The following is a 12,308-nucleotide window of genomic DNA, read 5'->3' on the forward strand; positions in this document are numbered from 1 at the left end:
TCACTCAGTCAGGCCCGCACATAATAATAAAGTACAAAAAAATTAATAATAATTATTATTATTCAATTGATCAATTGATCGAGTTACAGAAAACTCAGTCAAGAAAGATGAGGAGAATTCATAGAATTCAAAGGCAAACCCATGCGTCTAGTTTGCTTAGAAACTATATCAGCCATTAAAGATATCCACTTAAGTCGCCACTACAACTACTACAACTGCAATGAATATCATGCTTGTTGGGTTTGAGTTCATTGAGTTGTTGCACTTAATGTTGGGCCACGTTTTTCAGTTTTGTGACATCATTGAATGATGATGTATGTGAGCCCTTTGCAATGATAAAAATACTGACCATTCATGTGGCTGTTTGAGCATGGAAAACATGAAATGAATGTATGTTGGTTCAATTAACATACCGTACATAAGTTATGATTCTGGAAGATTGATTAGGTAGTGGCCATCCCCAAAATTCACCAGAATACAGGAATTCATATCTACCAAATTCAAAATTGTGTAGCTTCTCTCAGCTCACATTTAGTTGAAGTGTGCAGTCATGTGGTCCTCTGCTGGTTATGATGAAAAATGTAGCCCTATTTATCATGAAAGTTGCCCATCCCTGGTCTATCATCATCATCATCAGTTTTCCTGCTGGGCGCATATCTGGCCTTGGGGCGCTACTGCTGGAGAGTTGGAAGTCTCTGTTCCAGCAGCAGCTGTCGAAGACAGACAGGATGTCTGTCTTCGACATCACATCGACATCAGTCAGGGTTAGGTACCTTGTCAAGGACACCTCGACACTCAGCTAGGAGAAGCCAGAGATCGAACCGGCAACCTTCAGGTTACCAGCCAACCCGCTCTACCTCCTGAGCTACTGCCGCCCCTATGTTATATGTCAAACAATAACTGAACGGGACAGCTACCGTTTACCCCAACGCTTGGGCTATCCCCGAACAAGAGAAAGAAGGACCAGAGCTTGCCAGGAACCCAGGTGAGTCACTATTCACATGGCCGGAAGCTGGTTGCCTGCCAGCTGTGGTTTGCTACCATTTATGTGTCTCGACTCCCGCCTAGACAGAGAGCCGTTTTCAACACACCAGTGGGGTCACTTGGCTATTGATTCCTGCATCCAAAAAGACAACTCCATATTAAGTCTCCTTGTCGTTGTTATTGTTGTGTTCATTGTTCGCTGTCCCCGCTCCAGGGAATGGTGTTCATGGCTCATAAGAAGTAAGAGAACAGAAATGGCGTTATAGTAGATAGTAAAAACACTAACATGTGTGACTCTCAGCCTACTCCCAAAATGCATAATTTTTCAGAATGAATTTGTGTGATTACAGTCAGGCCTAAAATGATACAAAAGTTACGAATTTAACTACGGTTCTATGAATCCTGGATGACCGGTGCTTAAAGCACTGGATATCTCCACCTTGCGCATGCGCATTTCGAGTACCTAATACCAACATAGTCACCTGTGACCCCCACGTGACACCGGGAAGGCTTCCGGTGTAGTCAGAGGATCTGTTTCATAGAATCTTCTCGCAAGAACACAAGGATTCTGAGTGAGTAAACGCTCTGGCGGTCATCCAGGATTCATAGAACCGTAGTTACATTCGTAACTTTCGTTCTATTTCATCCCTACTGACCGGTGCTTAAAGCACTGGATGACCCATACAAAAAAAAGGTCACAAAGAATCCAACACCCACCCCACTCATTGGAGGTAGCCGAGCTTGGTAGTAGGACCACACCCATCGGATGGGGACTGGCGACGTTGACGCGGTAAATCCTTGTGAAGGTGCCCGGCGACATCCAAGATGCCGCGGCACAGATCGACTCTAGGGGTACACCTCCTAGTGCAGCCCACGATGTCGACACGCCCCCCTATGGCGGGGGGCGGTCACTGGCCACATAGGCATGTTTAATGGTGCCGACGACCCAGTGGGACAGCCTTTGTTTGGACAAGGCACAACCTCTGTTAGGGCCACTGTGACACACGAACAGTTGCTCAGACTGCCGTATACCGGCCATAGCAGCAATGTAAGCCCTAACCCCCCGTACCGGGCACAGCATCTCGGACTCATTCCCCTCAGATGGGGAGTTAAAACGTGCAAGCTGGATAGGCTGGTTAAAATAGGTGCGTGAAAGCACCTTGGGAAGGAACACCACATTGAGCCATAAAACCACACCTGAGCCATCAGGGTTCCACCACAGGCATGTATCTGCCACGGATAGGGCGTGCAACTCCCCGACCCGCTTCACAGTGGTAATGGCGAGCAGAAAAGCCACCTTCATGGACAGCCACTTCAACCCTATCTTGGTCAGAGGCTCAAAAGGAGGTGAGGACATGGCCTCCAGCACCAGGGGCAGGTCCTGCTGGAGTCCTCAGAGTCCTAGGGGGACGCAGCCTCAGGGCCCCCCTAAGGAAGAGGGACACCAACCTGTGGCACCCCGCTGTGGCTCTGTCAACCATCTCATGCTGGGAAAAAAAGCAGCCACATAGACCCTCAAGGTGGAATGAGAGCGACCACCATCCAGGAGGGACTGCAGAAACTCCAGAACAGTTGCCACGGAGAGACGTACTGGGTCTACTGCCTTAACCCTACACCAGTCAGAGAACAACTTCAATTTGTTGGCATACTGTGCTCTGGTAGATGGTGCCCTGGCACTCAGAATAGTATTCCTGATGGTCGCAGTGCAAACATTCAACAGTGAGTCGGGCCCTGCAGCGGCCAAGCCCAGAGCTGGAGGCGACGGGGATCTGGGGTCAGATTTGGCACCCAGCTTTCGAAAGAGGTCCTTCCTGCAGGGGAGGCGCCATGGAGAGCTGCAGCAGAGCCTGCGCGGCAGTGGAAAACATAGTCTCCCTGGCCAGTAGGGGCCCACCAGAAGTAGCCTGTGGCCCCGCAGAAACACCCTCTGGAGTATGGGAAGAATCAGGGGGCAGTGGTGGGAAGGTATACAGAGGACTCTGTGGCCAGTCGTGAGCTAAAGCATCCTGTCCGAGGGGGACTGTCACCTCCGTCCAGGAGAACAAGAGGGGGCAATGTGCGGATTCCTCTGAAGCAAAGAGGTCCACTTCGCCCTGCTAAAGAGAAACCACATCGCTCAGCCACCTCCGGATGAAGCCGCCACTCCCCAAGTGGGGGCTTTTGCCGCGATAGAAAATCTGCGATCTGGTTCCGTTCCCCCGGTATGGAGATCGCCCGTACGCTGGCCAGGCGGGGATATGCCCAGGTCAACAGGTTCCGAGATACCCGGAGTAGCCGTGAAGACCGGGTTCCCCCTTGGTGGTTGATCTGGCTAACAGCTGACCTGTTGTCCGATCGAACTTGCACATGCTTGCCTCTCAACTGAGGCAGAAAAGTATTGAGTGCTAACTGTACTGCCCTGAGCTCATTGATGTGTGTGTGGTTCTTGGCCGGCCACTGCCCCTGGACAGACCTGACCTGCCAAACCGCGCCCCATCCCGAGAGGATGACAACCAGCTCCCAGCGGGATGAAATGGTGCCCATCGGTACACCCACAGATATGTACAACCTCTTTCTCCATGGGGACAGAGAGAAAAGGCATTGCAGAGACACCCTGACCTTTCGGTGCCTGTGTCACTTGGGGTCCAAGTGGAGGCTGTCCAGCCACATTTGCATAGGGCGCAGAGACAGCAAGCCGAGAGGCACCACAGCTGAGGCAGCTGTCAGCTTGCCCAAGAGCTGAAGGAAAAAAATGAATGGCACCATCCTGCCATACCCGAAGAGGGGGAGGCAGAGGAGGATGTCGGTTACGCGTCGAGTCCAGGCGACTCTTCACAAAGTTTACCGTCAGGCCAATCCGGGCCACGTGCAAGAGTAGCCGAGCCTTGTCCCGGGCCGCCAGCAATGAGGCATCACTCAGACTCTGCAGCGACGGCTCAACCTTGGCCTGCTGCAGAGAGGTTGAAAGACCCAGCAACAGATGGGAAAGGTTCCCAATACGACCTATGCGCGCCGCTGCGTCGTAGGCTTTTGACAGGAGGTCGTCTGTGACCGCGATGGCAGGCTCGACTGATGGCATGCGGCCCAGCCCAACCTGTGCCGCATTCTGCATGGCAGCCAAGGTCCGGGCATCCGACGTTGAGTGGGATAAGACCCTAGTGTCCCTCCAGCAAGCACAAAGCTCCCTCAAGTCCTCCTCTGAAGAAGGGACGGAGAATGTGGCCGGGGCAGGGTTGCGCTGGCCTGGGCTGACTCCGTTTGCGCTGCATCGAGCTCCAAGGCCGGAGGCTGCAGTTCATGCAGGCGCTGTCCTTGAGGCTCTCCCTCAAATGCTCGGGACCGAGGCAAGGAGGGCAACTGTCGTGGCCGTCCTCCGGCTCGAGAGGAGCCGCACAGGCGACACAGAGGTGGGCCATTATGTAGGCAGCCACCGGCAGCGTAACTGGGAGCGGAAGCGAACGCACTTCCATCGCCAGTAAATTGAAAAACAGAAACTAATTAGCGTGATCGCTGCTACTAATTGGCAATCAAAAAAAGAGCCAAATGCTGTGTTACAGGGAGCGGGAGCGAGAACACTGCCTTCACCAGAAAATTAAATCAACCAATCTTAATTAGCTTGAGCGTAAGCGCTGCTGCTAAAAAAGGGGGAAGCCAAACTAAAACGTTACTGGGAGCGGGAGCGAATGCACGCCTTCACCGGTAATTTGTAAGGAAAATAAATTGATGGTTAGAACAGAGCAAAGCTAACGGCTAACACAAACAATAAGCAAAGAGGCGAATGAGTGCTGGGAGCGGGAGCGAGCCCGTTGCCCTCACCAACAAATGTTGGCTACTCTTCTTATAGTTATTTTTAAATATATATATATATATATAAATATAAATATATATATATATATATATATATATAAGATAACCACAGCCTCTGGAGGACGGGTTACCCGCAGCTCCGACCTTGGTCACGAGGCTGCACGTAGCCAGCTGTAAACGAATTTCCTTCCTTTCTCCAAACGAAGGTTCAACACGGTACCTGCGCAGCGAGAAGGTGTAAACACACAGATCCTCTGACGACACCGGAAGATATAGCCTTCCTGGTGTCACTTCGGGGTCACAGGTGATATATGTTGGTATCAGGTACTCAAAATGTGCATGCGCGAGGTGGAGATATCCAGTGTTTTAAGCACCGCCTCTGGCGGTCAGTAGGGATGAAATAGAACTATTTCACGGCACTCAGTGTGTAGGCATCGGCCATTGATGTGGGCTTTGATTATAGAAAACAGGGTTGGAGAGAGTTAGTGTTTGGTTTGGTTATTTTGTTGTTTCGTGTTGTTGTCTGTCTGTCTGTCTGTCTGTCTCTGCCTCATTGAAAAAGAGGGAGAGATATAGATAGGTTTTTTGTCTACACAAAGACACATATACACAAACACATACACACACTCACTTTTTCTATTGACCCACAATTATAGTTATTGAGTGTAAACGTTGGAAATGTCTATTCATCATACCAAACCAAACACTATTTGCTCATATTTTATATTTGGCTTCTCATTATTGTTACGTATTTTAAGAACATAAGCTACCCACACATAGCCCCTACACTGGAAAAAGTCTTTCATTGAACCAATTAAAAAAATGTAGGGTAATGGTTCACATCTATAACTTGAGCCAATGACAAATATATAGCTTGCCTCAAACAATATTTCCTATGTTCATAAAAACAAAATAATACAACTTGGCACCAAGTATAATTATATTCTTTGAATGAAGTTAATACATTTAAATCGTATGTTAAATCCTAAACAAAAAAATATTGATTCACTCCAACAATTGTTTCTCATTTAAGAAATATCTATCAGAAATAATTTGTTTTATCCAATCAAAAAGATTAAAATTTAATCAAACAATTGTTTCTCATTTAAGTCATAATATGCATCCGATATAATTTGTTTTATCCAATTTAAAAGATAAAAATCGAATCAAACAATTGTTTCTCATTTAAGAAATATCTATCAGAAATAATTTGTTTCATCCAATGAAAAAGATTAAAATTTAATCAAACAATTGTTTCTCATTTAAACATGAACATTTTTAAACATAACATTTTTGTATACAATATATATTAACAATCTAAATGGCAGAGTTAGGCCTACTCCAGACCTCCCTCCAGACACAGACAGGCTGTGCTAGCTCACAGAACCAGTGAGTCATCGTCACTCTGGTCAAGGCTCTCTACTGCAGGTTCAGCTGTAGGTGCTACCTTGAATGAATAAGCAGCTGATGTTCCAAAAAGCTTCAAAACATGATCAGGCAGCTGGTGCTCAAAGCAAGCATCACCTGACAGCTTTAATCCATATCGGATGTATAGGATGGAGTTTAAGGTCTGCAAGGACATCCGGTTCCTGAGTTTGCTTTTTACCACGAGAACTGAGCTGCCTGTAAGTGCGTTGAGACGGGGGAGGGGCCGCGCAGGCACCCGGTGCTCGTTGTGAAGAGGTAATAGCGATAGTGCTTTCACCTCAAAAAGTCGCCAAAAGTCACCAATAGCAGCTGAAAAAGGAGCTAGATTTGTCGCGTGTCGCTGTTTTGAAAAAAAGTCGCCAAAGGGGTCTGAAAAGTAGCTAAATATAGCGACAAAATCGCTAAGTTGGCAACACTGCGGTTTGGTCCAGTAGTCGTAAGCGTCTTTGTATTTAATGCGCATGCGCAGGCATGTGCGTAACCTTGAAATTGTACATTTGTCTAAACAAATGTACAATGTTTTAGGAAGAAACAGTGTTTTAGGAAGAAAACAATTTTTTTTTATTTGGATTGAATGACAAAATTATTAATCAGTTGAATACACAACCTTAAAATTTTACATTTGTCAAAATGGATATTTCTTATTTGAGCTCCTAATTAAAAATATCTATATTTCACAGTATTTTGAAATAAAGAAAAGTTATTTTAAAAATAAAACAAAAAATGTTTATTTGAATTGAATTACAAAATAATAATAAGATGATGTACGGCTTAAAAACCTTTTTCCAGTGTACATTGAACTTTCTAAAAAGCTTTTTTAACTTTGCCTTTATTTTCTATTTTAATACAAAAATGCCTTTTTAACTTTCTATTTTACCCATTTCTTTGCATATGTTTTTCTTTTACTTATCTATTATTTTATATTATTGTATGACAATGTTTATATGTGAAGCACTTTGAGTCTGCCTTGTGTATGAAAAGTGCTAAATAAATAAAGTTGCCATGCCTTGCCTTGCCTTGGTATGATTAAATGTATCTATTTATATGGAAGATTAATTGTGCCACATTCCGAGAAATGCGGAGAAAAGAGATGATTCATACATTTGGAAAGGTTAATCTTTTAAAATATTGTTAAAACAGAACAAATCTAGAGTACTGTATTAGACCATCTCGAGAATAAGGATGACCAGCATGGTGTGACTGAAGCTGTGTATGGTGTGCGTCTATGTGAACCTCCATTGGGATTTCCTTCATTATTTTGTACTGAAGAAACTGGGATATTTTGAAATCATGTTGAAAATGTTACTAAATGAAATCAATAATCAAACTGGTACATTTTGATGTTTCTTTTATCGTCTTATTCAACCATGTATCAAGATCTCTCTACCGCGCTGTCCCTTTCCCCCTTTCACTCTCCCTCTCTCCCTTTCCCTTTCCCTCTCTCCCTCCCTCTATCTCACTCTCTCCCCCTCTCCCCTCCTCTCTCCCTCCCTCTCTCTCCCTCTCCCCCTCTGTCCCTCTCCCCCTCTCTCTACCTCTCGCCCTTTTTTCCTCTCTCTCCCTCTCCCGCTCTCTCCCTCTCCGTCTCTATCCCTCTCTCCCTCTCCATCTCTCCCTCTCTCCCTCTTTCCCCTTCTCCCCCTCACATAGAGGCACAACATACACAGCTTCAGTCACACCATGCTGGTCATCCTTATTCTCGAGATGGTCTAATACAGTACTCTAGATTTGTTCTGTTTTAACAATATTTTAAAAGCTTAACCTTTCCCTCTCCCCCTCTCTCTCACTTCTCCCTCCCTCTTTCTCTCTTTCCCTACCTCTCTCATTCAGTCCCTCTCACCCCCTCCCTCCCTCTCTTTCTCTCTTTCCCCCTTTGTCCCTCTCCCTCCCTGTCCCTCTCCCCCTTTCTCCCTCTCTCTCCCCCTCTCCCTCTCTTTCTCCCTCTCTCCCCCTCCCTCTCTCTCTCTCCATCTACCCCTCTCCCTCCCTTTCTCTCTCTCCCCCTATCTTTCCCTCTCCCATCTCTCCCCCTCTCTTTCCCTCTCCCATCTCCCGCCCTCTCTCTCTCTCTCCCTCTCCATCTCCCTCTAGTGGTATGAGAACCCGGACTTCGACCTCTTCACGTCGTACGTGAGGTGGAGGCAGGACCGGCCGGACCAGCCCTTCTACATCCTCCACCCCGCCTACCTGTGGCGCCTGTGGGACGTGATCCAGTCCAACACCCAGGAGAACATCCAGCCCAACCCGCCCTCCTCCGGCTTCATCGGTACGGCCCTCCACACACACACAGCGCCAGACCCCAACCCATAGGCCGTAGGACGAAAGGATGCAGAGACCGGGACTGTAGAGATTGTAGAGACCCCAATCCACAGGCCGTAAGACCTGAGAACGCAGAGACCGGGACTGTAGAGACCGTAGAGACCCCAACCCACAGGCCGTAGGAGCTGAGGACGCAGAGACCGGGGGTCTCATTTATAAAACTGTGCGTGGGATTGTTACTAAAAATGTGCGTACGCCCAGAAGCCAAGTTTTACGTGCGCCAAAAAATATTCGGATTTATAAAACCCTGCGTACGCACACCGTACGCAATCTTTGCTTTATAAATCACAGACTGCCTACAAGTGTGCGCAGCTGAATCAGCTTCAAGTTCCTCCCTATACACGCCCCTTTTTAACCATAAATGGTCAATGCAAATTACCTCATGAATGCGATCTGCATATAAAACTGACTCAGATGCAAGTATTATGTCTTGTCGGAAACAATGGCAGAATTACTGAGAAAAGCAAAATAGCGAAATTTCGCGGAGGTTGAAGTGGAGACACTTGTGGGTGAGGTGGAGGCCCGAAAAGTAGTTTTGTTCAGCGGTCACGGGATTGGGATCGCCAACAACAAAAAACAGAGTGAGTGGCAACATGTTGCTGCAGCAGTGAACTAGCACGGAGCGCACAGTCCCAGAATTAAAAAAGAAGTGGTCTGACATAAGGTTACAATTTTTTATGTAGCCTACCAATAAATTGTTATGGTCCCTAAAGAACCTCTCCCTCCGAATCCTGTCATTTGCATGGTCCGCCAGAAGTGCCATATGGTGCAGCATTACCACGGCGCTCACCTCTGCATTTAAAGTGCGTATTGGAAGTTAATGTTTTTAAAAATATTTATACATAACATTCTCTGAAAATTGCCCTTTGAAATTAAAATGCAGGATTTTATCAGTTTAAAAAAGTATATCGGCAAAAAATCCAGTTTTAAAGTGACTATTTTGAGCAAGGCTTCAAAAACCGTTGTTTTTTTATGTGATACGTCAAACGCGTCATATTACGTAGGAATTGGTAGACGCGGTCGCTGTTGCTGCCTCAGCTCTATGCGTAGTTGTGAGTAGTTACCGCGGTGAGCGGCCTTGTATTTCCCCCCCCTGTGGTTTTGGGGTTTTTCTAATCGACGAGATGAGGTTTTGTATCTGTGGGGGTTGTTCCAACTCCGACCTCCTGTCCGACCATCTCCGATTTCAGTTTCCCCGATCGGAGAAAGGATGGAGCAGGCTTTCAAGCCTGGGTGCATTTTGTAAAGGTGAAGAGAAAGGACTTTTTTTTCGCCTCTGTCACCAAATACACGTTCATTTGCGCGGCTCCTCTGCTGCCTCTGCGTGTGTTTGTTTTGCATTGTCATGAGTGAACCCAGTCTGAGCTGATAACCTGTAATAACCCCGCTGCCTCACACCGCCAGCACGGATCTGGGCTTCCTCCGACAGCCTGCAGACGAGTGGGCGTGTCCGTGTAGAACGTCTCCCTCTCTCAACACAACCATCATGGGATCTTGTGATTGATCGCAAGCTAGTGCTGTGCAAACCATCTGCGTGGGTCCTCCCGGCGGGAGGTCGAGGTCGTCGCTCCGGAGGCTGAACGAGGTTGGCCTCGGATGGGACCGACCCGTGTAGGTCAGCCCACCGTTGGTATTGGTGGACGGAGTTCTTGAGCGCTCCACAAACACCTGGAAACGGATCTTGTCCAGTAGGGAGCAGTTTATGTGATCGACCCGAACCAGGTCCTCGACGCTCTTGAACGGACCGTGTTGGGTCCGATAGGCGACAATGTTCCGGGCGATTTTCTCCGTGATGCCGTGGATGCTCATGAGCTGCGGCGGGGGGGGCGGTGTTGATGTTCATGCCGCTGCAGGAGGACATATGCTCCGGGTCTCTCCGCAGGGAGGACGGGGAGTGCTGCGACGAACTGGTCCTACTCGACACGCAGATCTCCACTTTAATAATCTCCAGTTTGGTGGCGCCTATCCCACTCACCAGCGCTAGGTCCTCCACCTTCTTGAAGCCCCCGATGCAGTCCCGGTACTCCACGATGCTCCGCGCCACGGGGCGGTTGACCCCGGGCAGGGTCATGAGCTCTTCCTCCGTGGCCGTGTTGATGTTCAGCCGCTCCTGGTTCACCATAATTCTCCTGACACCACAACTCTATCTCCCTCCTATTGCCATGGTGTCTCCCCCTATTAGGTGGTTGCTGTTCTCCCTCACGGCTAGCTGGCTCAAAATTGTACGGAAGTGGTCCGAAACTGTTATCCATTGTTGTTATGTTGCCTATGTAGTCTATGATGATTAGAACGTCCGTCTACCAATTCCTACGTCACGCTCGAAAACTAGCGTTTGAGATGCGGAAGTAAAATTGTATCACAAAAACGGCTCAAGATGCCACTTGTAGTGTAGATTTATTAATAAAAACAAAAAAATCGTTTATTCAAATTTTTTTCCTATATGATTCTTCACTGCAGTATCTAACTTCCAATACGCACTTTAAAGGGTTACGGAAATAAGACTGACCGAGAACACCTTGGATAATCAGTTTGTAATCCTCATCCTCACCCACGTAAAATGTTCTTGAACATAACCCCTTTTTAATGCCTGATTTGTCATAAAAAGCATCAAGAGTTATGGACAACGATTGTGATGAGGAGGAGTGTGGCTTGGTTTTCCACACTTGGGATTTAATTGAGATTTGATTATGTGTTTACAGTGTCACATAAAAATATTATTTATTCCACGCAGTCGCGCCGTCAGTGGACAGTATGGAGTGACGGGATTAAATATAGAGATTTTTTTTTTTTCTATTCTAAGGAGATGTTTCTGGAGTTATAACTGAGAAATAACGCAGTTGACTTAAATTATTCTGATTACATAGATTTAACGCATGATACGGGTTGAAATAAAATTTATGAAGGGCGATGATAAAATATAATCGTTCTTCTCAATCTACAATTCTTCGGTCTGACTTCAGTTCACCACCACACCATCTGTGTCGCAAATTCTCCTTTTCCTCCAAACCATGCGTACGCATGGGTCAGAGTTTGCTTAGGGCTGCGCACATTTTCCCGTCAAGTTGGTTTTTTATAGATCACAACCTTGGCGTGGAAAATCACGTACGCCAATTTCAGCCCCGTTTTGTGCGTACGCAACGGTTATAAATGAGACCCCGGGACTGTAGGGATCTTATGGCGCGTTTCCACTGCAGGGTGCGGAACGGATCGGATCGCAAAGGTGCGGGTCGGGTCGCGTTTCCACCGCCAAAAGTGGGCGTGACCCGGACTTTGCCGTACCCGTTCCGGCCCCATTCTCGGGACTCCTCCGTTGCGGTACCCAAAACGAGACCAGACGCCTGAAAGGGTCCCGTGAAATTCTAGCTACACCCCCCCTCCGTTGATTGGTCGACAGAATCGTCACTTCCGGGTGACGCAGGGATAAAAACAAACAAACAGTAGCCTCGAGGTATTATTCTTTACAATTAACATGTCGCGTAAAAAGCTTGCTTGGGCGAACAAGGAGGTGGAGACGTTCGTCTGCATTCTTGGGGAGGAAGACGTTGTTTACGATGTTTACGTAGCTGCCGCGGCGATCAACATCCGGCCTATCACCAAGGGTACTGTCGGCAGTGGAAACGCGACCTCGGAACTGAGCTGGGCTTTACCGCCCCCTCCCTACCGCACCTTTGCGATCCGATCAGTTCCGCACCCTGCAGTGGAAACGCGGCATTAGAGATCCCAACCCACAGGCCGTAGGAGCTGAGGATGCAGAGACCGGGACTGTAGAGACCGTAGAGACCCCAACCCAC

General features: G+C 47.5%; 1 protein-coding gene and 1 pseudogene across 3 annotated transcripts in view; one reads left to right on the plus strand and one right to left on the minus strand.

Annotated features, from left to right (window-relative positions):
• The window catches only part of st6gal2b (ST6 beta-galactosamide alpha-2,6-sialyltranferase 2b), a 69,673-nt gene that overhangs the window by 41,323 nt on the left and 16,042 nt on the right, over positions 1–12,308 (plus strand). For 2 of the 3 annotated variants that reach the window (XM_030353757.1, XM_030353758.1), the window contains 2 exons: positions 7,849–7,884; positions 8,290–8,464. In XM_030353757.1, coding sequence (XP_030209617.1) covers positions 7,849–7,884; positions 8,290–8,464 — 211 coding nt within the window. The remainder of the gene's footprint in view (positions 1–7,848; positions 7,885–8,289; positions 8,465–12,308) is intronic. The other variant, XM_030353759.1, reaches the window with a different exon arrangement.
• LOC115541869 (endonuclease/exonuclease/phosphatase family domain-containing protein 1-like) lies at positions 9,904–11,084 on the minus strand (annotated as a pseudogene).

This window comes from Gadus morhua, chromosome 4 (assembly GCF_902167405.1).
Source record: "Gadus morhua chromosome 4, gadMor3.0, whole genome shotgun sequence".
NCBI classification, from domain to species: domain Eukaryota; kingdom Metazoa; phylum Chordata; class Actinopteri; order Gadiformes; family Gadidae; genus Gadus; species Gadus morhua.